General features: G+C 40.7%; 1 protein-coding gene across 1 annotated transcript in view; it reads left to right on the forward strand.

Annotated features, from left to right (window-relative positions):
• GCLC (glutamate-cysteine ligase catalytic subunit) overlaps positions 1-19,830 on the forward strand; it is a 46,786-nt gene extending 26,956 nt beyond the window's left edge. Inside the window, exons 4-16 of the mRNA XM_059400230.1 lie at positions 303-416; positions 1,998-2,056; positions 2,166-2,299; positions 6,171-6,245; positions 6,695-6,811; positions 7,859-7,997; positions 8,422-8,534; positions 9,014-9,106; positions 9,397-9,501; positions 16,341-16,422; positions 16,508-16,611; positions 16,688-16,808; positions 18,238-19,830. Coding sequence (XP_059256213.1) covers positions 303-416; positions 1,998-2,056; positions 2,166-2,299; positions 6,171-6,245; positions 6,695-6,811; positions 7,859-7,997; positions 8,422-8,534; positions 9,014-9,106; positions 9,397-9,501; positions 16,341-16,422; positions 16,508-16,611; positions 16,688-16,808; positions 18,238-18,449 — 1,468 coding nt within the window. The 3' untranslated portion in view covers positions 18,450-19,830. The remainder of the gene's footprint in view (positions 1-302; positions 417-1,997; positions 2,057-2,165; positions 2,300-6,170; positions 6,246-6,694; positions 6,812-7,858; positions 7,998-8,421; positions 8,535-9,013; positions 9,107-9,396; positions 9,502-16,340; positions 16,423-16,507; positions 16,612-16,687; positions 16,809-18,237) is intronic.
• The last annotated feature ends 6,372 nt before the right edge of the window (positions 19,831-26,202 follow it).

The raw sequence follows: 26,202 nt of genomic DNA on the forward strand, positions 1-26,202 counted from the left end.
CTCTTGCTATTAAATGAAGAGATGGCTAGGACGTGAAGAAGCACTCTAGAGATCCTGAGTGGATGGAGGTCTCTGATAAAGTCTCTAATAGGCTACAATCATCAAAGAAGATGTCAGTGAGGAAGACCGAGTACAAGTGGGTGTTTGTAAAGCACGGTACTTACACAGCATTCGTGGACTAGAGCCCCTAGAGGGGGGAAGCGAGACAGGCGTGGGTGGTTCCTAACAGGAGCAGTGATGGCGGGACATTATTAACTTTTGAAAACAAAATCCTATCTACTTAGTTCTTCAATTTGTTGTAGATTAGGCTGTCCTGGGTTCACGCTGCCAGAGTTCAAGCCCAATCCGGTTGAAGGAGGAGCTTCCAAGTCCCTCTTCTTTCCTGATGAAGCCATAAACAAGCACCCCCGCTTTAGGTGAGTATGGCTCTGCCTTTAAAAAGACACGGAATGGATGTCCCTCACTCTTAATCCTGCCGGCTGAGAGTAAGGTGCTCCTTCCTAGAATCCTTGTGGAGCACGGACTGAATTCAGCCTCCTTTTGTAACAAACCAGGGAAGCCAGCAGGATATGCACATATGGCTGCTTGATCTGCTTCCTAGAGCATAGCTGACTTGCCCATCTTACAAGTTCCCTTAAAGTCACTGACTTAGATACTGTGGTCTTCAGTGTACAGATATTTTTCTGTCCTAGTTCTGTAAACACCATTTGGGGAAGTTTTAATTATCCCCCCCCTTTACCCCCCCTTTCTAAGTAGTCTCATTCCAGTCAATATACTTTCATAATAGGGCAAAATATGTACAACTCTTTACCTTCTGTGTTCTATTAATTCCAAGCTCTACTAGCTTGTATTGTAATTTCATTCCTGGGTTTAAAGTGGCTTCAGGGCACGTACCAGTCTGATCTTGCTTTGTACCTTGAGTCTCCTGTATCATCCCCAACCTAGGCTCCTGACCTGCAGGTGGGGACCGTGGGTCTTGTCAGTGTGGATTCCATTGACAGGTCTGCACACCTGTCACATGCAGATTCTTTTGGGGGAACAGATTATAGGCGGAGTTCCCAACTTCAAATGTTAGAGTGTGCCCAAAGGGAAGATAGATTCAGTTGCAAGAAAAGATAAGGTTATGCTGGATGCTACAAGGTAGATGCATCAGAGACCTCCTCGGAGAAAGGAGAGGGTGCTTCTGCCTGAGGAGATCCCAGCAGGTGTGGGAGAGGCTGGTCTGCAAGCTGAGTCTGCATCACCGCTGTCCGCTGCGATTGTGTCAGCCTGAGATGTTATAAATTTTCTAACAGTCACATGAGAAAAGTAAAAAGAAGATGGACTTAATTTTATTGTGTTGTTTAATCCAGTTTATCCAAAATTATTTCAACGTGGAATCAGTATTTTTAAATTATTGATAAAGCAAAATGTCTTATTTTTGTATTTTGTAGTAAGTCTTCAAAATCTGTTGTGTATATTATTTTCACAGCATATTTTAAGTAGGACTTGCCCCATTTCAAGTGCACAGTGGCCACAATGTGCCTGGTAGCTTCTGGTTTAGATGCTGTGGGTCTAGAGAATAGGTATTAATACTGCCAATTGGGAGGGACAGTAACAAGGTATGGGGGCTCCAGAGGTGCCTAGGGAAAGTGAGTTATTAAAGCTTGAAGTCTTAAGTGTGAACACGGGGAGGGTTAGAAGTACACGGTGAGCCCAGACCACTGGCAGACCCCGGACACTTGAATTTGATTTGAGAAGTTACAGGAGTGGGGTGTCCGGAGTGGAACAGGGAAGAGAATAGCATTCCTGATCAAGAGGCAGAGGAAGTGGTATTAATGCAAAGCCTTCTCACAGAAAATTCCCTTAGAATAGCTTGATTCACAGGGATATCCTGTAGGATTGCCTCAGACACTCGTTTGAGGTAGGATTTCTTTCTGTTTACTTGCATATGAGTGAATTCTTTTACCTGTTGGTTCTTAGGTGGCTGATTTATGATGTTTGGTTGTCTGTTTCAGTACCCTAACAAGAAATATCCGACACAGAAGAGGAGAAAAGGTTGTCATCAACGTACCAAGTACGTCCACAGAGGGGTGGTGGGGTGTGAGGGGCAGCTGGGGAATTGCTGTTTAATCCTTGAATCTCACCCTTGTCCCGTGTTTCGTTTGTTTAATTTAATCCTACAGTATTTAAGGACAAGAATACCCCGTCTCCGTTTATAGAAACATTTCCTGAGGATGAGGAGGCAGCCAAGGCTTCTAAGCCTGATCATATTTACATGGATGCCATGGGATTTGGAATGGGCAATTGCTGTCTTCAGGTATTGTTTCAAATACACAGAGAGGCAGAGTGCCCTCATCCATTTCTACTTACTAACTTGTTTGCTTTATAGATACGCATGTTTTCAGTTATACTGTGATAACAGTTGAAATGAAAGCTAAGTGTGCCTTTCTGAAAACCAGTGATGTTTACTGAATTCATTGGTAGCTACCTTCTGATGGAGAAATCATGGCATCTCCAGTTTGCTACAGAGATAAATGGTTGTTACTTCCATTGTGAACTATTCCATGATCCCTGCCTCTGTTCTTTCTAGTGATGGTTGGGCCTGGAGCTTGTAACATCATTCAGATCTGTTTCTGAAAGGGAACTCTGGATGCACTCCAGTGCCCTTGTGATCCAAGAGAAGGATTGTTTGGACCGTAATTGTTCATATCCAGTCAAGGCCATCTAGTGGTAGAAAAAGAACGACTGAGCAGCCTGTGTTTACCTTGCTCCTGGCAAGGTCACATAGGAGGTGGCACAGCCTTTCTCTGTTTCCTCGGTTAAAGCTTCCTACAGATCTAGTCAGATGACTGGTGCCCCCGGCAGGGACTGTGCCTAAGCTCACTGAGGGCCTGCATGGGCGGGCACAGGACCCACCCAGCAGCAGTGGGTTCGGGCTGCACCTGTCCCTCATTTGGGATTTGGATAGCTCCCCTCACTTCTTTCCGTCTTGGTTTTCTCCTTGGTTCACTGGAGGGCTTTTTTAAGTTCCCTTCTAGGTTTGACTCTAAGCTAATATTTACTTCACTGTTTTTTTATCAATGGAAATGCTTGTTTTAACCTTCCTTCGCTTAAAATCATAAGAACAGGAGTAGGACTTGCACAAAGTATAAAGTGAAAATTGACAATTTCAAATAAAAAGGCCACTTGTTATTGTCCAAGGAGAGTGTATCCAGTTCGGATTGCTTCAGAAGATTAGAAGTGGTATCTTTAGAGGCCTGAAGTGGTGTGGCCCTGATGTGAGTTCTTGGACTTCCGGTCTGCCTGCTGTCCACCCAGAGGCCCCAAAACTCAGCATTCCCATCATCTCGGACAGCTGCAGTGTAGACATGTGCTTTCTTGCACATAAAGCTATGATGTGCTTATTTTTATAACTCTTTAAAATGAAAATTGAATGCCAGAGTCAGATTTCTCCATGCTGAATGTGTTTACATAACCATAATTTTTTTTTTCCCAATTTCCCTGACTTACATAGGTAGTATAAAGTGTGTGGTCTTCCAAACATAGGCCAGTAAGTTTCCTTACAGAGGGTTACATTTCATAAAAAAAGACCTTTTGACTTTTTTTACCCATGTATCTGCTCTTCTATCTTAATTATAAATGTTTTTAAAGAAAACCATTAAGCTCTAGAACTTAAAGAGCATGGCTTTAAAATTGTATCCACGCAGTTGGGATACTGATTGCCTTTTCTGGTTTAATATTAAACCAGCATGCCTTGCGGGGGACAGCACAGTCAATTCTCTCCAGAGGGATGGTCTTTCCCTTGAAACACCATTCAAATAAATGTGTTCTAACCTTTTTACTTGTAGATAAAATTTTCCATCCAAGTTTACACATTGTCATGGGTTTAAGGATGAAGTTTTCTTCTTGATTGCACATCCAAGACCCCACTTTGAAGACTCAACTTAAATTATTAGCGTGAATCACATAAAGTGTTTGGGAAATGAGATGAATTCCACACATTGCCTCAGAAAACACCCTGCTTTGTGTCTTCAAGTGGAAAACTAGAAACTGCTTGTTAAAGCAGAAAATGTTTGAATATTTTAAGTTTAATGGAAGACTTAACTGTACAAAACAAAAGTCACATAGCCACACTCAGATGCTTGACTCTTGGGGAGTTTTCAAGAATCATTTAAGTTCATGCACGTTGTAATAGGTTTTTCCAGGAACCTCTAAGAAAACCGGGTGGCTTCAAGAATGGGTTCTAAGTAAATTTTAGACATTTAGGTTTCTAACATCTATTTTTCTTACTTCCTCTTTTTTGCCCTCTGTTTCCTAGTGACACTGCTTCTCCTTTTATGTGATACTTTAAAAGGACACCAGAAGCCAAAACTGTTCATACTTTAAGAACTAAAGACTCTTTTACTCCCCCTGCCCCAGGCCATTAATCACAGTCATGTTCTGTTTGATTTGGAGATAGATACATTAGCTCTTGAGTGCTGCGGCCATTTACTGAGTATATCTAGAATAACTAAGTCACTTCACTGTTGTAACTTAACCGGAATTCCAGGTGCAAATTTTCTGAAGCATACTGATTTGCCTGTGAATTGCCTGGTATATACTAGGTCATCTAAGAGAAGCCGGTCTGTCCCAGCAGAGAAGTTTGTAAATACTTGGCTTACTGTCTCCCATTTCCTCACTTGCCATTTTATCCTTAGCCTTGCACAAGCTGATTTCTGAGTTCCCACCTCTTTGCAGAAACTTCCATTGTTTTGGTGAAGAGTGACCTAATTGACGACACTTATTTTAACCTTTGGTACTCTTACTCCTTGAGGTCTAAGACACAGCTATTCTCTATGTTGTATTAATTTGTAATGGCTGGTTAATTGCCAGTACACACTAATTAAAATACAGCATTGAATCATTAACAGAAATTATAGCAAGTTATCTAAACAGTTTTCTGTATTTAGTTACCACACTGACATGAATATAATTCTCCAGGTAGACGGCAAGTCTCCTAACACAAGTTCATTGTTAAAAAAGCAAAATTGAGACCTGGCTAAAACTATGGGAAATAACAGGTTGGGCTTATAATAATAAACATATTCACTTTGCTGCTCCTTCAAGGATTAAGCCCTTAAATTATTTCCTGCACCAACACTAAATTCAAAATACCATTATTAAATAACCACAGAGGACAGGAAAACTGTGTGCCCCATTTGTCGTTAATATAGGTATACTAACACAAGCACGATTTGTGTTCTTTGTCCCTTCTACTGCTCCCCACCGCAAGGCAGGCAGGATTTTTTTGGCTTCTTTTGGGTACTTGTTTCTAGAACATTTTGTACTAATGAACAGTAGGATTTTTTTTTTTCTCTGCCTAAGTCTGAAATGTTCTACTTATCCCTCTTCTGCAGGCTTCCTGGGTGATCTTGCCCATCATCAGAATGTTATCTGAGCCTACTCCCTAAATACTTCTCCAACTCAGATGGGCATCAGTCCTGGAGACCTAGCCACTTAAATAAAGGGCTGCTTTATGTGCTTCTTTCCTTCATGTGCCCCTCGTGTCTTGGTGCCTCTGCTCACTGGCTATTCCAGGAACATCAAGCCAAAACCCAAGTCATACCTTCATTCTCTATACCCTACCTCCTGCCCCCAGCGGCTGCTGCTTGGACTCTGGTGTGCCTCCTGCATCCCTCCTGGGTCACGTCCTTGTCAGCTGCAGTATTTTAACTGCTCTCCCTTCCTCCAGTCTCACTCTGTCCCAGGCTAGTCCTTGTACTTGCCACCAGTGAGCTTGGGAATCCATCATGAGCATCTCTATCCTTTTGTGCCAAAATTTCTCTAGCCCTTGAGCTCCCTGAAGTGCCTGCGATGCTGGTGAAGGAAACAAGCCAGCAGAAGAGGGGATGCCTTTCAAAACTTGACATTTACCTAGTGTCTTCCTTTCCGCTCCTGCCATTTTAATCTTACTTAACTTAGGAAATGGTTATTTGTATTAGTTGGGAACGTGATCAAATACCCTTGTTGGGCAAAGTTCATCCAAGGCAAGATGTAAACAAAATTGCTGTGTTAATAAGTGTTGTTAGCCGTGGAGTGACCACTGCACACCGTGCCCACTGTCTTCCCCGGCCATCCCCCTTCTCAGACTCAACTCCTCAGGGAAGATGTTGATTTTTCGTTGTTAATAACTTGTAATTCTTAAACAGGTAACGTTCCAAGCCTGCAGCATATCGGAGGCCAGATACCTTTATGATCAGTTGGCCACTATCTGTCCAATTGTTGTAAGTAGAAACGACATCTTATTTAAAGACTTCCTTGTAGAGAGAGTGCTTGTGCAACATTCGCTTACTCTGCCATTTAAGTCCAGTTCAGACTTTATTCAGAAATGGACATAAATAGCATGCATTTAGAGCTAATGGACTAAGACTCTCAGCTGTAGAAGTTTACTATTGCTGGCAAGACACCTGTGTTAGTGTCAAGTTTGAGTGTAGCCATTTCCCCTCTCCCATCCTTCACATTAGTGTGACAGAGGGGTGATTTAAATTAATCCCATCCAAGGATTTGAGTCCCTTCTGATGTCTTTCGCTATGAAAATGCAGGCACAAAGGAGTAGAACTCCATAGGGCTCACCTCAACGGATTCCTCTAGACTGGAGATAACTGCATGGTGCTTTTCTCAGCATGTAAGTGACACTTCGAACCTGCAAGTGCTGACTCTTGTTTGTTTTTAGATGGCTTTGAGTGCGGCATCTCCTTTTTACCGAGGCTATGTGTCAGACATCGATTGTCGCTGGGGAGTGATTTCTGCATCTGTGGATGACAGAACTCGGGAGGAGAGAGGACTGGAGGTGGGAGTGATTTTCCTTAATAGTCTTTTTTAAAAGTCAAGCAGGTAAAATGGGGTTATTGTCACTACTTACAATGTTGAAGTCTCCCTTAAATTGTTATCTTGAATGGGCTAGTCACATGTGGGAAGAAATTCATAGGTTTGAACTTGATTTGAGGTCATAGTGTTTGTTTTGGGGTGAGTATATGGGAAACATGATTTGGTTGGACAAGAAGATTTCATGACTTGCTGAAATCTGTATTTGTTTCATTTTCTTCTGAAACTTAGTGATGCCTTTTTTTCCCTACATTTTCAAACTAAGTGCTGATGGGCTTTTGTTACCAAAAGGCTTTTTGGCACTACGTGAGTGCTTTGTATATGAGCTTTCTGCTGTGGAATCTGGGGTCGAAGATTATTTTGCCCCATGTAAAGGGTTAGGTATGCCTAATAAGGGGAAGTTAGTGCCTCTTGTTTGCATGTTGAATTGTGACTGTGCACTTCTCCAACCTGGAGTGTGCATCAAGACTACCTATGGAGATCTTTATAATAGACACCCAGGCTCATTTAGATCTAATAAACAAGGATCTCCAGAACTGGGACCTGAACAGGGGTTTTAAATGAGCCCTTTCAAGTGCCTCTTGACGTTCCCAGCCAGGCCTGTACCGCTGCTCAGGTCTTGGTGTGAGTGCTCAGGAACTGCTGAACATGTTGCCTGAGCAGAAGAAAACTGTAAAGGAGAAATGGTTTTAATAACTTTTGTGCTAATAGCTTGACTTTCAACCTTGGCATATATTTTGCTAGCTTAGTAAGAATGAAGGCAATCTACTTAAAAAAAAAAAAAAAGTATACTTAAATCCTATCAGAGAACAGCTACTTCAGTTACTTCCACAATTCATAATTTTCCCTAATAATTTCTTAGGATTAACTTCTTTGCAGGATCTTAAGTTTGGATGGTTATATATAATTATTACATATAAAACATAAAAGCATTTAAATAGAACTATTTGGGGCATTAATTTATTTCCAGAGTGTTTTATATGGCATTCATTCATATTTTTTTCAATTTTAGCCACTGAAGAACAATAACTATAGGATCAGTAAGTCCCGATATGATTCGATAGACAGCTACTTATCTGAGTGCGGGGAGAAATACAATGACATCGACTTGACAATAGATAAAGAAATCTATGAGCAGCTGCTGCAGGAAGGTGAGCAGCCCCTCCTTTTCTCTGTATTGGATTGTACACCTATAGTTCTTCAAAGCTATTGAGAACTTTTTGCTGATTTCTGGTCTGGTTTCTATTTTTATTGTGAAGTCTCGTAACTTTTCTTATGAGACTGCTTGTTCCTGAAGTTTCAAGTTCCAAATACTTGTGAGATCTTCTTGACTTACTTGGGAAGTCTGTATCTAAGTCCACACCAGTGCCCCACCAGCAGATAAACCTGTGACACTTCCTGAGGGGCTGTAGGATAAAACCCTGGGTGACATGAGGATACTGAAAAAACCAGCCATTTCCTAAGTTTCTAGATTCCCTGTCTTCAAACTTGCTGAACTATTCTGTCTTCTTACTGGATGTAGACACAGTGGAGCCTGAGGCTTTGACGGGAGTCTGGTGTGACCTCTCTTGACAGGCATTGATCATCTCCTGGCCCAGCATGTCGCTCATCTCTTCATTAGAGACCCACTGACTCTGTTCGAAGAGAAAATACACTTGGATGATGCCAATGAATCTGACCATTTTGAGGTATCTCCTCTTTTAAATGCATTTCACTTCACTAACCAAGATGGAGGCCATTTTCTGTACCTGCGAGTGGTTAGTAGTAGGAGAAATCTCTGATGCCTTTCATTGTCTAGTGCAGTAAAGAATTAAGAAATTTTAGAGTGGTTTAAAGTACCCTTATTTTATGATTCTGACTAGTTGTATCTCTGATTCTGCATTTTTTCACTATTTTCTCTTGCTTGCAGAAAGGTGAAAAATTCACATATGCTGCAATAAAAAAAGTAGGATCAGAGATTTCTCTGCTACCAACATATCACCCAACTTTTGTTAAACATTTTTCCTAGCAAGTCACACACCAAGGAAATCATAAATTGTACCTTTTTGTATTTTTAATTAAAGAGTATCTGGGATCAACAGTGCATAATCTTCCCTTTATAAACATCATACCATCTTAATATTTTCCTGGACATGTGGAAAATTGGTTTTCTGCTTTTTTATTATAGAATATTCAGTCTACAAATTGGCAGACAATGAGATTTAAGCCCCCTCCTCCAAACTCAGATATTGGATGGAGAGTAGAATTCCGACCCATGGAGGTAAGATGTGTGTCAGCAAAAAGTGATTCAGTGACGCCCATCCTCTGCCCCTTACCCTTCTAATGCTCTTCTCAGAGGCTCTTCAGATACAGATTATATGTGTGCATGATAAAAGCAGGTCCAAAGCTAAGGATTGATTTCTGAGACTAGACTGTGGAGAGAGGGCTTCCCAGGCCTTCTTGGTGAAGTAGGAGTTGGCTTGGGAATGACATGATCTGAGGAGGGTCCTGTCGGGGAAGAGCTTGTTTGTGTGGTTGGTCTGTAACTTCTCTGGGCTCTTGCTTGTCCAGGTTCAGTTAACAGACTTTGAGAACTCTGCATATGTGGTGTTTGTGGTGCTGCTTACCAGAGTGATCCTTTCATACAAACTGGATTTTCTCATTCCACTATCAAAGGTAAGAATGTGTTTCAGTATAGCAATGGGTTTGGGTATCTGTAGATTATCTGTTGCTTATTTATGTGTAATATTTATTTTAGATCTGACCTGATGGAGAATTTTCACCATTTAGAATAAAATGCTTCTTCTCCACCCTATTCTTTTTCCTCTTAAGCCAAAGCTTATGCTGTAGATTTTAGTACTGCGTTAGTAGAGATTCCTGGAAAACAAAGTGCTAACAGTGGCTTCTTAGCCTGTTTGAAAGAGTTTTAGGGTTGCTTTTGAATAACTATTTTATTTATAGAGGCTTTCAATTCAGGTTGATGGCTGGAGGGAATCCACATCTTCCCCCAAATGCCGTTTTGGTAACTGTATTAAAAGAAAAGAGGAGAGGCGCAAATGTAACTGCGGGGGATGTGGGAAGGGTCACCTCAGTGGAGCTGAACTGGAGATGTTTCTGGAGAAGGTAGATTGGACTTTCAGAAAAACAACTAATAGTTCATCCGCTCCAGCCCAGTAACAACCAGAAAAGGAACTCTCTGGAAGAGAGAGTTCCCAGAGGAGCTCTGGAATAATTGCAGATTGTGAGGCAGCAACTAACTAACCTGGAGACCTTCGGTTCCGGGCCCAGTGGGTCTCTGGGCATAGCAAGTGGCTGGAAAAGGTTGTTGGGCTGAGTGAGGGGTCTGCTGAGGATTTAGTGTCAAAGAAGGGAGAAATAGAACAGCCCTGACAGAGCAAGCACAGAAGGAAGAAAAGAAATGCCTAGCTCAGCATCCACCCTTCCTCACTCCCTAATATCTCCCTGAGGGGGATCTCCAGCCTGTACCTGTCCCTACCCGCACACCCTGAGGGAAGTCTGGCTGTCAGCCTGTCTCTGCCTGCTCTTAACACCCTGGCCAAAAGTAACCCATAGGAAAAAAAAATAATAATAATAACCCATAGGATTCTGTGGACCATTTACCCAGATGGGTATACCTGCTAGTGAGATCAGGCCCTGTAAGGAAGAGTCCCGGGAAGTTCCCCATCTACGCCTTTGTTAACAAATTTGAATAGATGTCTGAAAACCAGCAGAAAGTGGATAACTTTTAATAGCCTTAAGGGAAGGGCCTAGCTGGGCTTACAGAATGCATTCCCCTCGGTGAAATATAGTTAATTCAAGCAACTGGAAAGAACTCCTAAAGAATTTCTAATTAGTGCCCTTGGAAAATATTCTATGGAAAGATCACAAAATAAACAAGCACTATGAACAGGAGAGCATTTGGAGAAGACTTCTTAGGAAAAGCTACACTTTTTTTTTTTTTAAGATTTTATTTATTTATTTGACAGAGATCACAAGTAGGCAGAGAGGCAGTTGAAGGGTGGGGGGAGAAGCAGGCTCCCTGCAGAGCAGAGAGCCCGATGGGGGGCTCCATCCCAGGACCCTGGGATCATGACCTGAGCTGAAGGCAGAGGCTTTAACCGCCTGAGCCACCCAGGCGCCCCAAAGCTACACTTTTAAAACTATTTTTACCAGTAGAGCTGATGTTATTATTAAAGATCCAAGTTAATAATTTAGAGACCAAATTGAGATTTATCTCAGCAGGATGAGAAGGAAATGGGAAATGATGGAAAAACTGAAACAGAGAGTTCCTCTGGAAAATTTGATGTTTATAATCAAAAGAGAATGGTCTATATAAAAAATGAGATCTAGTAATCTGAGAAATAGAATTTTTCCAGAGTGAGAGTCCATCAAGAATGAGAGAGAAATACTGAAAGAACCCAGATCTAGGAATTTCTGAATCCTAAAGAGAAAAATCAACCATTTGAATGGGAGAGAAAATTCAGATAGCTCCAAGAGGAAAAAAAATGAATTCTCCTCTCCAACATTAAATACTATGAGCTGGAGAAAAGTCTACAGAATCCTGAGGGGTAAAGAAAACAGAATATCTTCCAAAACTTGAAATTCCAGGTGATCCTATCAAAACGTAATAGATTATGTCAGAACTCTTACCTACTAGGGGGATAGTTGAAGGAGATTTATGGTACAGTATAGAAATAAGAGATTTTGCTTCTAACCTGCTAGGTTAAAGGAGTGGGAAAAGAACAAAGAGAGCCTTTCCAGTGCCACAAAAGGTCGGGGTAGGGCAAGGGAGTGGTATGATGATATAGCCCAGAGAACGTAAAATGGTGAAAATAAGATGAAAACAAATTTGAACAGACTAAACTATCCTGTTAAAAAGCTAAAACAGATGATCTAGTAGAGCAACATAATGGTGTAGAAGTTTGCTTCCCTAAAACAAGGACAACTATGGAAAAACAACTGGATAATGACCTTTTGAAGAGATAGCAGAAATGACCAACTGGTAACAGAAGTGTGAGAATAAAATATTAAACAGAGAAAGCAGTTTTCTGTATTCTTCCAGGGTAGTAGACCTGTGATTTTTGTTTTGTACCTTAAAGTGTAGCAGGAGCAAATTAAAGGCACTCTAGTGTGGTGGCTCTGACGGGGCTGCATGGTGAGCAGTAAATTCATAAATCATCTGCATTCCTCAAAGGCTTTTTAACCTGAACAAGGTTTTTAGCATCCCAGTGCCTTGGTTTGCATGTGTAGAATTGGGGATAATTGAGCTATTGTAAGAACATGGGGGATTCATGGAGGTAAGTCACTTAAGAGTGCCTTGCCTGTACTCAGTAGCTAACAGGCCATATAACCAAAGGAGGAGAAAGGCTGTTGGGGAATTAAAAGGCACAGTTTATTAGCTGGGTTATATGGTTCTTATCACAAGTCTCCTACCACAGCACATGTTTTTCCAAGTGCCCTGAGGAAGATTTTACAAAAATTAAGGAAAATCTTCCTCACAAGAGTAAACACCATTCAAGATGCATTCTCACTAAAATTCAACAAAAAGATGTTAAAGAGAAATTTAACTTAAGTTGGAAGTTTAAAATTGCTTTCTTCATAGGTTTTAAGTGAACTCAAAACTGTTATGCTGGTAAAGCTAGTCTCTAAAGGGAAAACCATAGCTTTAAGTACTTCAGAGATTTAAAGTAAACCTTAGCTAGCAGTCAAACTGAGAATCTGAAATGCAGTAGTAAAGTATATTTCTAAAGAGAAACTTATAAAAGCAAAAGTTAAAAAAATGATCTTTATAAACTTTTGTCAAGAGTAAGAAAAAAATATTAGAAATGAAAACCTGTCCATAACCATGATGGAATTTTAGGCTGTTATTTGGATATGTTCCTAGAAGTGTCTAGATTATTCAGGAGGTCATGTGTCTTTAAAAAAACAAAACAAAACAAAACCCATAACAATAGAATTTAAGTATGGGAGACAGGCTCAGTAATCAAAAACTTGGCACCATCCATCCTAGTTCAACATGACCCTTTATCTTATAGGGGTTAAGATCTCCTAAGATTTCATTATGGGAAATAAAAGACTAAAAAGTGTAAAAGGTCTCTTTAAGGGTCTTAAAAAGTCACTGGAAAATTATAGAAATTACAATCAAGAGGAGTTTTTTATACATGGAGACAAATGAAAATAAACACACAATGCTCCAAATTGGGAGAGTAAAAAAATAGCTTAGAGAGGGAAATTTGCAGTGATACAAACCTATGACAAGAAATAAAAATTCCAATGAGCCTTATGCCTAAAGGGACTAGAGAAAGGAGAACAAACCCCAAAGTAAGTAGGAGGAAGGTAATTCAGCTCAGAACAGAAATAAGTGAAATAGACACTAAAAAATTTCAGAAAAATCAATGAAACTGAAATATCTTTAGATTTCTCAAATAAAAATGGACACAGGTAAAATCAGAAATGATAGGGAAGTGTAATAGTTGACACCAACAGAAAAAGGATTATGAGACTACTAAAGTTGTATGCCAACAAATTGGACAAACAAGAAATGGGTAAATTCTTAAAAATAGAATCTTCCAAAACTGAATCCAGAAGAAATAGAAAATCTGGTGGAGGACACCCAATATTAGTAATGAAGAGGAATTGATGATTCAAAAACTCAAAAGTCCAGACCAGATGGGATTTACAGGTGAATTCTACCAAACATTTAAAGAAGAGTTAATATCGATTTCCCTTATACCTTTGCAAAAAATAAAATAAAATAAAATAAAAAATAGAAGAGGAAAAGGAGCTTTCAAATCCATTCTGAGGCCAGCATTACCTATTACCAAAACCAGATGAAGACTGTATAAGTGAATATCTTTCATGAACATGGATGCAAAATCCTTAACAGATATAAGCAAATCATATTCAGCAACATGTTAAAAGGATCATTCCCCATGATCAAGTGAGATTTATTCTGGGGATGTCAGGATGGTTCAGTATTTGTAAGTCTCAGTCAGTGTGCTACACCAGATTAACAGAGTAAAGGATAAAAATCATTTGAGTGGATGCACACACACACAAAAAGCATTGGCAAAATTCAACATCCGTTCAGGATTACTCCCACCGCAGTGGGTTTAGAGGGAACATACTTCAACTTAATAAAGGTCATATGAAAAACCCACAGCTAACATCATACTCAATGGTGAAAAACAGAGCTTTTCCTCTAAGATCAGGAACAATACAAGGATATTCACTCTTACCAGGTTTGTTCAACATGGTCCTGAAAGTCATCTTAGTCACAGCAATCAGACAAGAAAAAGAAATAAAAAGCATCCAAATTGGTAAGGAATAAGTAAAACTCATTATTTGCAGATGACATATGATATAGAAAATTCTAAAAACTACACCAAAAAAAAAAAAACCCAAAACTATTTGAAGTAATAAATGAATTCGGTAAAGCTGCAGGATATAAAATTGACAGTACTCTTTTGCATTTACATATATATAGTAAAGCAGAAAGAAAACAATATTACATACAATTAAGCCAAACAGAATAAAATACCTAGGAATAAACTTAACCAAGCAGTAAAAACCTCTACTCTGAAAACTATAAAACATGGATAGAAGAAATTGAAAATGAAACTAACAAATGGAAAGATATACCATGCTTTTGGATTGGAAGAATACTGTTAAAATGTCCCCACTACTCAAAGCAACCTGCAGATTCAGCACAATGCCTATCAAAACACCAGTAGTATTTTTCATATAACTAGAACAATCCTAAAATTTGTTGGGAACAACAACCACCACCTCCCCCAAGTAGCCAAAGCAATCTTGAGAAAGAACAAAGCTGGAGGTATTACAATCCCAGATTTCAAGATCTAGTACAAAGCTATTGTAATTAAAACAGTAAGGTACTGACTCAGAAATAGACACATAGGTCTATATGGAACAGAATAGCCCCAAAATAAACCTACTCTTAATGTGGTCAGCTTGGGACAAAGGAGGCAAGAATATACAATGGGGAAAAGTCTTTTCAATAAATGGTGCTGGGAAAACTGGACAGCTACATGCAAAAAAATGAGACTGATAATTTAGTAATTCTACTACTGGATAATTACCCAGAGAAAATGAAAAAATTAATTCAAAAATATCTACACTTCTGTTATATTTATTGCAGCATTATTTACAATAGCCAAGACATAGGAAGCAATCCAATAGTCCCATCAATACATGAGAAAAATAGCTGTGGTTCTATATATAATGGAATAGTACTCAGCCATAAAAAAGAATGAGATCTTGCTATTTGTGACAGTATGGATGGACCTAAAGAGTATTATTCTAAGTCTGAGAAAGACAAATTCCTTGGGATTCCTTCTATGTAGAATCTATAAAAATCAAAATAAAAAACAGAATTAGACCCTTAAATACAGAGAACAAACTGATGGTTGCAGGGAATGGGGGGATGGGGAAGTGAGCAAAACAGGGAAGGGCAACAGATTGTATAGGCTGCCAGGTATCAATGACTAAGTCCCAGGGAGGAAAGAGAAAGCATAAAGGGAATATAGTCAGTGGTACTGCAGTAGCATATGGTGACAGATGGGGGCTACATTTGTTGCAAGCACAGCATAATGGATACAGTTGTTGAATCACTGTTTTGTACATGGGAAACTAACATAACATTGTGTGTCAACAAAGCTTCGATATAAAGTAAAAATACAGATAGGTGGGACCCACCATCACAGGCTCTGATTTAACTGGTCTGCCTGGGCATACCACATGATCCAGCAGTCTTACTGCTGAGTATGTATTTTTTCCTTTTCTTTTTTAAGTCGGCTCCCTGGCCACCATAGAGCCCAGTGTGGGGCTTGAACTCCTCACAACCTTGAGATCAAGAGCTGAGCCAAGATCCAGAGTCGGATGCTTAACCATCTGAGCCACCCAGGTGCTCCTGGGTATATATTTTTTAAACAGGTTTTTTGGGCTCATTTATAGTTGATGTGCTTGAACTACCTGATGGACCCTCTGTTCTTGGAGAGCTAAGCTCATTCCATATCTGACAACCTGTCCACTCTTCTCTGCTCACCACAGTGAGGCAGCAAATCCCCAGTGGCAGGGAGGGCACAGCCCTGAAGCAGAAGTTCTCTCTCGGTTCTCCGCTTTTGGTCACCCTGGCATCTTGGATGAGTCCCTGTGCTGTGTGGGGAGAACCGACCCCTTGCCCTCCACGGATTTCTTAGTAGGCTCAGTCACAAAGGTGCTTTGGCTTGCAGGCAGCCTGTACGAATAAAAGTTTTTGTTGTTTTTTTTATAGTAAACTTAGAATCCCCCTGTTATTAAAAAAGCACATGCTGACCTGTGGTTGGAGGACACGGGCCCCACATAAGTCAAAAGTCTGTTCTTCCAACAGAAAGCGTTGAAGGGGAAAGTAGAATTCTTATGGGGGGAGTCTTAATTGCAGAAGCAAGGGAGGTACCCCAACTTCTATGGTGGATCGAGAATGTTCTGACATAGCCATGATTATTTTTCTCCCTTAGGTTGACGAAAACATGAAAGTTGCACAGAAACGAGACGCTGTCTTGCGGGGAATGTTTTATTTCAGGAAAGATATTTGCAAAGGTATTACATTCTCTTAGATTCCTAGGGGTCACTTACTTGAGGCTCCAGCAGGCTGCTCAAGCACCTGTGTCCTGTCCTCCGGCAGGTGGCAACACCATGGTGGACGGCTACGGCAAGGCCCAGCACAGCACGGAGCAGGCGCTTGAGGAGTACGCCCTGATGAGCATAGACACCATCATCAATGGGAAGGTAGGGGCCCTGCTCTGCTCACCTCGCCGCCTGTGCCCGTGGCCGGAGCACTAATGATGTGTCCTGCTTCTCACAGGAAGGTGTGTTTCCCGGGCTGATCCCGATTCTGAACTCTTACCTTGAAAACATGGAAGTGGATGTGGACACCAGATGCAGTATTCTGAACTACCTAAAGCTAATTAAGAAGAGAGCATCTGGTATGGCATCCTTTACTTCTCTTTCTTGTTTTAAGTCTTAACATAGGCAGAACCTTACAGTCTTACAATCTTAGTTTCTTGAGTAGTAGTCTACTCGAGTACACTGTTTTATCAGTGCATTCTTTCTCACATTTGATGTCCCTGCAGTACGATATACCTTATAATCATTGACTGATTAGTGGTTCTTTTTCTCTTACTGGTTCATAAAGCAGTGATGCATCTTTAAATAGCATCTTAGGGGTGCCTGGATGGCTCAATGGGTTGACACCTCTGCCTTCAGCTCTGGCCATGATCTTCGGGTGCTGGGATCAAGCCCCGCCTTGGGCTCTCTGCTCCGCGGGGAGCTGCCTCTCTGCCTACTTGTGATCTCTCTATCAAATAAATTTTTAAAAGTCTTTTTAAAAAAATAAATAGCATTTTAGACAATGAACTACACTGCCTGTTAGTCATTTAGGGGCAGCTGTGTTTGTGGTACATTATCACAGGCTCTTTCTTTAGGTCTAAGTAACTCTAGGTTCCAGGAGCAACGGCTAGGACTTCTGGTTCTTCAGCCTGCTTCCATCCAATAAGCACCCCAGAACTCCTCTTTTTTGGTTCGTTTTGAGATCACATGATGGTGCCTAGCCAAGGTCTGGCACAATGGAGTGGTCAGCTGTAAGAGTAATGGCATCAGTGTTTCCCTTGAGGTTTTCATGAACCTTCTGGAGTCACAAAAGAACACCTCCAAACGGTGTGTCTGCCGGTTCCTCTTTTCCTTCACTCTACTTACTATTCCTTGTTTTCTCCACCTCTTTGATGGAAGATGGCTCTGGGAACTTTAGACCCTATAGTTCTGGACTCAGGTGCAGCTCTTCAGCCAAACGGGAGGACCCAGGCTCTAGTACGCAAGTTAGCTCCCAGTGTTGAATTTCTTCCCCGTTTTGTTGAAGGATAACTGACCCACATCACAGTACAAGTGTAAGGCCTACAGCGTGGTGGGTTTTTTGATTTACATATATTGTGAAGCGATGACCACAGTCGGCTCAGTTATATAGACAGAAGAGAAAAACTTCTCCTTGTGGGGCCTACTCTCTGGCCAACTTCCGTGTAACACTTCAGTGTTAGCTGTAGTCCTTGCATACATGACCTCTGCAGTGGCTCCCCATATCTGAAGAGCCCACAGAATTTGGTCTTCATCCCTGTGTGGGTAACATCGAACCTTGGATGTGAAGTTCTAGTTGCCTGCCTGCAACCTAAACTTCTTCCCCAGGAGGAATTCTTCCGACACCCTGGAAAACATTTTCCCCAGCCTCTGCCATGTGGGTATACCAGGAGACCCTACTGATTTTTCTTCAGGATTGTATTTGTGCTGGTCACTAAATGTCACCTTACTTTAAAACAAAACAAACTTCTGTTAACTTATGTTGTCTTAATTCTCCCCCAACCCCAGGAGAACTAATGACAGTTGCCAGGTGGATGAGAGAGTTTATTGCAAACCATCCTGACTACAAGCAAGACAGTGTCATAACTGACGAAATGAACTACAGCCTTATTTTAAAGTGTAACCAGATTGCAAATGAATTATGTGAATGCCCAGAGTTACTTGGACCAGCATTTAGGAAAGTAAAATATAGTGGAAGTAAAACTGACTCTTCCACCTAGACCTTCTGCAGAGGGAGAAAAACATTACTATTTTACTGAAGAACTAACGGCAGTACTCCTCAGCCCCTTTGTGTGGGATGAAGACCAAATTCTAGAATGGCACTGTCTGGGGCCAGTCGGCCAGAGATGGATTTAGAGGCTTTCCTTCGGTAGATAAATCTAGAGTTTATACAGTGTACATGTACATAGTAAAGTATTTTTATGATTAACAATGTATTTTAATAACATTGTAAAGTTATTGTGAACTGGCTTGTACATTTTTCAGTTCTTACTCTGGAAGACCTACTGTCCAAGCACTTTTGTAGATGTAATGTACTCACTGTACTCTACCTGCATTCCAGAGCTCAAGATGTTTACTGTAAATTCTGGGTTTTTTTTAAGACTTTACCTGGGACCTGATTCACTGAAACCTATCCCTTTACTTTAAAGAAGTTGGTCATGTTAATTTTCTTCGAGTCCTTCTCAGTGTTGTGTACTCTAAAATCACTATTGAATCCATTGAAATGCTTCAAGGGTAACCTTGGGTTTCTGGCATCTTGTCTCTGTTTCTTTTGTAATTGGAATAGCTAACAGCTTGGTCATCCTGCCTCAAGTTTTCCCCTCTAAATAAAATGCATTGAACTGTAAGCTGTTATTAAAGGTATTTCTTTGTTTAAATTTGCTGATTTAGGCATTAAGTTTAAAGAGAAGGCTGTAGGAAGAAAGACTATTGAGTTCACCTGTAGTGATTAGTGGGGTGATTTGTACAAACCAAAAGTAATGGCAGAAATAGCACCAGCCCTTCTCCTGTGGCCCCTGTTCGTTCTGATCGCTGCTATATATATAATTTTCAAATCAAATGCAGTTGCTTAAGTCTTTGTTTTGTTATTTTCTCTCGTTTCCTGTAAACATACTGACATTCTCCTAAAGACCATTCTAGATTTTACCTGGGGAGTATTCCATATAATGCTTACCTTCTCTGTGAAAACCATGAATGAATCATGATGTGCACTAAGTTCTGTGAATCAGGACCCTACATGTTTAATTGTAAATTAAGTTTACATAATTGTTAGTGCTTTCTGTTAAAGGGTTTTTTTTCCCCAATTAGTTAGGTCCTAACTGCTTCTGAAATAACTATGTATAGTAGATTATGCAAACTTTTACAGGCATAAATATTTAAACTGTAATGCTAATTTTAACAAACTGCGATAAAGCTGCTTCAGCTAAGCCTGTTTGTGTATAAATACTAGGCTTTGTGCGATGTTTCATACATGTATTTTGGAAGATTAAAGAATGCCTGTTTTTCATTTGCAGTTTGCTTGTGTAAATCAAGTTGTAAAAAGGCAGATGAACTAAAATGTTTGTGGTATGAGGAAATAAAAGAATGGAATTAGCATTCTGACAGCTCTTGGATGTGTGAGTTCCACAGCTAAATGGAGGGTGAAGGGGATTGTTGTAGTTAGCCCAGATCCTCCTTGATATTTTTTTTGAGAGCACAAGGAGGGGGAAGTGGGAAAGGGAGAAGCAGGCTCCCCGCTGAGCAGGGAGCCCACACAGGACTCAATCCCAGGACCGTGGGATCATGAGCCAAGCAGATGCCTAACCCACTAAGCCACCCAGGCACCCCCAATAACATTTCTTCATTGCAATCCTCAGATATTTTTAGAAAGAAGCCTGGTCTCCAAACAGGTGGCTCATCTTCCTTAGGAGCTGTTCACCCCACTGGGGAGGGAAGAAACCTGCTTGGATGGATGAAAGGAACCCTGGCAGGGAATGTTTCTTGGACTCTAGACTGCTGCTGTGCTGAGTCGGTGGGTGCAGGGGCGGTGCTGTGTGCACTCTAAGCTCGAGAGAATCAGCAAGCCCAGCCAAGAGCTCTTGCCAACCCATGTCTTTGGATCAACATCCCTCTCCTCCTTGCCCAGCCCCTTGTAACGTAAGGTAAGGGTCAGTCCACTTTTCTCAGCTCAGACTTCTTCTTTATCTGAAAGATCTTAGAGCAGGACTTGTCAAACTAATCTGCTTCGAGATCTGCTAGGATCTTAGTGAAGAACACATTCTGGTTCAGGGGGCCTGGCCTTGGGGTCTGCATTCTCCACTTCTAGGAAGCTCCCAGGAGATGCGGAGGCTGCTACTCTGCGGGCCACTTTGAGTAATGAGGACTTAGATCACACTCTGTACCTGTTAGAGCCAAGGCAATTTATGTCTCAATGACACTTCAGTTCTAATGTCTTATAGCCAGGTCCTCCTCTGCCTGAAAACCAGACCATTGCCTTTCCTGAGCTTTACCACTTGAGCACAACAGAGAATTCAGGGTTTTAGGAACAGAACTGTGAGCACTGAGAAGAGCAAAAAGGGTCTTCTCCCTGGTGGAAACAGTTGCAGCTGAACCCAGACTCTCAGACACTCACTTAAAATAAAACCGACTGTTACTTAACCCAAAGGTTAATTTATTACCTGTCAGGTGTCCTGGATGAGGAAGAGGTCAGCTTCTGGTCCCAGAATGCCTCTGCCCCTGCTGTCTGGCTCAGCTCTGAGGCTGTGTGAGCCTTTCTGTTCAAAATGGAGAAAGCCTTGCCTTGACCACTTCTTTCTAAACCACCACCTATGCAAACACGAGCCACGAAATGTGTAGAAATCCAGGATGTGGTGTGGGCTTAGGTAAGGGGCCCTTTCAAAGCTATAAATAGCCTGCTTAATTGCAAGGTTTTTTATAGGTGCTGCTGTGATAAGCTTTTCATTTATTTTAAGACTTCCTTGAGTATAAGCTGTTTGAGTACTACCAGCTGCTCTCTTCCATTATGATTTTATATAAATGTTTAACACTCCTTGTAAACATTACTGAACTTACAGGCCAAGAGATACTTGGAAAAGCGTGAATTAAAAGGGGAGCTGATGAGGTCTGAGTTGGAAAGGCAGAGACGTGGGAAGGCAGCATTGGCTGGGAGAAATACACCCTTTGGACTATTCATGTTTTTGTTGTAAGTGGAAGCTGAAACTAGCTGGATAATGCCTAAAGCTCCATCCACTCTTAATGTTCTATAATACGAAACATTATAAAACTGAGTGTGGAAGATGGATTACGAAAGGGCAATGATGTATCCAGCTCTGTTCTGATTGCAAACTATATGACAAAGCTGTGGTTATCCAAACGGTATGGTATTGGCATAAAAACAGATTAATGGAACAGACTAGCCCAGGAATATCCTCATATATGGTTACTTTATGACCAAAGAGCCAAGAATACACAATGAGGAAAGGACAGTCTCTTCAGTAAATGGTACTGGGAATAATGGACAGCCACATACAAAAGTGGGAAACTAGACTACTATTTTGTGCTAGATACAACAAGTAACTCGAATCAAAGACGAGACAGTTTCTGGTCAAAGACAGCATGGTGATGGAAGACCCTGCACTCACCTACTCCAGGAGCACACCAAATCAACACTTCTTCAGAGAGCATTACCTCCCTAGAGACCTGGGGGCTCACTGAGCAGCGGCACCACAAAAGCTAGGGAGGCCCCATGGAGAACAACAAGAGTGACGGAGACAGAGTAATAAAGGAACCCCACCCCTGCTGCTGCAAACTGCGGTGGGAACGGACAGTACTGAGGGACCGGGTCGTCTTCCCTAGGGAAGAAAAGAAGTCATGGTCTGAAAAGGGAACTAGAATATAAACGAATCAGCCATAGAATCCTGCCAAATGGCAGGGGAGCTGCTGGAATTCTCTCTCTCTGGGTGAGTGAGGCTGGTGAGTAGCACAGTTTACTCCTCCACCTTGATAGTGTGGATAGGAGTAGGGTTCCAGGTGCCCGAGCTGGCCTGCTGCCTCAGTGAGCCCCGGGACCCTAGCCCCCAGCAGCCCTGGGTGTTCTGGGGCACAGAAAAGCTGCAGTTTATAAGAGAAACTGCAAATAGGAAGGCTGCAGAACTAGAAACTGCCAAATGCTGGGTGGTGGGTGGGGGCGGGGTGGGAGGTGCTGCTGGAACTCTCTCTCGGTTGGAGGGACTGGTGAGCACCATGGTTTACATTCCCCTTCCGCCTCAGTAGCATGGATGGGAGCAGGACAGGCATCCTCGCCAGTCCACCACCTCAGAGCCCCAGCCCCTAGCCCATACTAGATCCGGCCCTTCCACCAAAGTGGCCCCCAGGGTGGCACACATCAGGACACTACCGGAGAACACAGCACTAGCCATCTCACCAAGGTGATGTGGGCACAAGGCATCCTAAAACATTCCAGGTCCATACCACCTCAGCTCCCCATAACTTGCCAGTGCACCTAACCTGCACTCACTTTGCCTCCAGCCACCCTGCCAGGGCACCTGCTGTGTGGAGTGCTCTGGGATCCCTCCAGCCTATACCCTGCCTGGGCTCCAGCCACTTGCCAAGATGCCTCCTGAGAGGAACTCCTGGAGATACCCCAGCTTGCACCCACTTCAGCTATGCTATTGGGGACACTGTGTACAGAGAGTCCTGAAACTTCCCAGCCTGTGCCCACACCAGCTCTGGCCATACCACCAAAATAGAATGTCCTGGGACCCCCTACTCATATGCCCGCCACCATTCCCACTATCCACACCTCCAGCAGCCAAAGTCACCAAGCACACACAACTACATAGGAGACAACCAGGCACAAGACCATTCCTTCAAGTTTAGAAGTAACTATTCCACCTAATTCACAGAAACACAAGAAGTCAAGCAAAATGAGACCGGAATATGCTCCAAATAAAGAACAAGACAAAAGTCTCAGAAAAAGAAGTAAATAAAACATAACCAATCTAGTTGATAAGTTCAAAGTAATCATAAATATGCTCGCTAGACTAAAGAGAAGAGTGGATGAGTTCAGAATGTCAACAAGAGATAGGAAGTATTTTTAAAAAGAATCAGAACTTGGGGGCACCTGAGTAGCTCAGTGGGTTAAAGCCTCTGCCTTTGGCGCAGGTCATGGTCTCAGGGTTCTGGGATCGAGCCCCACAATGGGCTCTCTGCTCAGTGGGGAGCCTGCTTTCCCACCCCTCTCTCTGCCTGCCTCTCTGCCTACTTGTGATCTCTGTCAATAAATAAATAAAATCTTAAAAAAAAAATCAGAACTGAAGAAAGAATACCATAACTGAAATAAAAATATACTACAAGGAGTCAGTACAAAGCATGCAGAAGAATGGATCAACCAACTGGAAGATGAGAGTAAGAGAAAGCACCCATAATGAACACCAAAAAGAAAAAATTTTTTAAATGAAAACAGGTCAAGAGATCTCTTGATAAAAAAAAAAAAAAAAAAAAGATCTCTTGAACATCAAACATAAACATTCACATTACAGGGGCCCAAGAAAGAGGAGAGAGGAAGAAAAGGGACAGAAACTTTATTTAAAGAAATAAGAGCTTGGGAATTCCTTAATCTGGGGAAGAAAATAGGCATCCAGGCTGAGGAGGCATAGAGAGTTCCAAACAAGGTGAACCCAACAGGTCCACTCTCTAGTATGTAATAATTAAGATGTCAGTGATTAAGGATAAAGAGAAAATTTAAAAAGCAACAAGAGAAAAGCAACTGGTTATATGTATAAGGGAGTGCCGTAGAGCTACCAACTGAATTTTTAGCAGAAACTTTGGAGTACAGGAAGGAGTAGTACAATATATTTAAAGTGCTAAAGGAAAAGAATCTACAACCAAGCATACTCCACCTGACAAGGTTACACTTCAGAATTGAAGGAGAGGGTAGAGAGTTTCCCAGGCCACCCCCCAAAAAAGAAATTAAAAAGTAAAAGTTTTAAAAGTTTCATCACTAGGAAACAAGCCTTACAAGAAATATTAAAGGGAATTCTTTAAGTGAAAAAAAAAAAAAAGATTAGATGATAAGAAGAAAATTATGAAAGAAAAAATTTCATGAGTAAAAAGCAAACATACACCTAAGACTAACCACTTACAAACATAGTATAAAGGTTAAAAGACAAAGTACTGACATTGGTTATATCTAAAAATTAAGGGAATTTTTAAAAGACGCTAAAATAAGACAACATACATAAAACATGGAAGAGAGGGAGTAAAAATTTAGTGATTTTAAAATGTGTTTGAACTTAAGTGACAATCAACATAGACTGCTATATTCTTAGGAGGTTCTATATGAACTTCATGCTAACCAAAAACCTAAATAGACAAAAAAAAGTTTTAAAGAATAAAAGCATAACACTAAAGGAGCTCCTCAATCACAAGGAAAGAGAGTGAAAGAAGTAGGAAGGAACAGAGAAGAACTCCAAAAATAACCAGAAACAATGAACAAAATGGCAATAAATACGCACCTATCAGTAATTACTTTAAATGCCCTAAATGCTCCAATCAAAAAACATGGTATGAATAAATATATAAAAAAATAGGTCTCACTTATATGCTGCCTCAAGACCTAAAGACAAATGCAACTGAAAGTGAAGGGATGGAAAAGATATTCCACACAAATGCAAGAGAAAAAAAGAAAAAACAGAAGCAATAGACTTTAAAACTAGTAATTATAGCAAGATACAAAAAAAGAGCATTATATAATGATAAAGAGATTGGTCAGAGAACAGGATAAAACAATTATAAATATCTATGCACCTAACATGGGAGCACCTAAAACCAGAAACCAAATATTAACAGACATAAAGGGAGGAATTGAGAATAGTACAATAATAGTAGGGGACTTTAACATCCCACTTATATCAGTGAAGAGATCGTCCAGCTAGAAAATAAAGGAAACAAAGTTTTTAAACATCACATTAGACCAGAAGGACTTAACATATATACAGAATATTCCATCCAAAAATAATAGCTTATACATTCTTTTCAAGTGTACATGGAATATTCTCCAGGAGAGATCCTATGGCAGGTCACAAAACAAGTATATTTAAGGAGAATAAAATCATATCAAGCATCTTTTCATGGCACAAGGATATGAAACTAGAAACCAATTAGAAGAAAAAAACTGGAGAAAAAACACAAACATGTAGAGGCTAAATAACATGTTATAAAAAAGTCAACCAAGAAATCAATGAGGAAATGTAAAAGTTCATGGAGACAAAGGAAAATGAGCACCCAAGAGTCCAAAAATCTTTAGAATCCAGCAAAAGCAGTTCTAAGAGGAAAGTTTATAGAGACAGGAACACCTTGAGAAACCAGAAAAATCTCAAACTGTCTAAACTTACACACAAAGGAACTAGAAGAAGAACAAGCCCAATGTTAGTAGAAGGAAGGAAATAATAAGAGAGTGGAAATAAACGACATAGAGACTTTCAAAAGAAATAGAAAAGACTGCTGAAACCAAGGTCTACTTCTTTGAAAAGATAAACAAAATTGATAAATCTTTAGCTGACTCATTGAGAAAAAAACAGGATTCATATAAATAAAAACAGAATTAAAGAGCAATAACAATTGATACCACAGAAATATAAGGATTATAAGAGAATACTCAAAATATTATATGCCACCAAACTGGACAACCAAGAAGAAATGGATAAATTCCTAGAAATGTTTAATCTTCTAAAACTGAATCAGGAAAAAATAGAAAATCTAAACAAACCAATTACTAATAACAAAATTTAGCTGGTAATAAAAATACTCCCAACAAACAAAAGTCCAGGACCAGGCGGCTTTATAGGTGAATTCTACCAAACATTTGAAAAAGAGTTAACACCTATTCTTCTCAAGCTGTTCAAAAAAAAAGAAGAGGAAGGAAAACCTCTAAATACATTCTTTAGGCCAGCATTACCCTGATATAAACACCAAAGACACTATAAGAAAAAAGAA

This window comes from Mustela nigripes, chromosome 5 (genome assembly GCF_022355385.1).
Source record: "Mustela nigripes isolate SB6536 chromosome 5, MUSNIG.SB6536, whole genome shotgun sequence".
NCBI lineage: Eukaryota > Metazoa > Chordata > Mammalia > Carnivora > Mustelidae > Mustela > Mustela nigripes.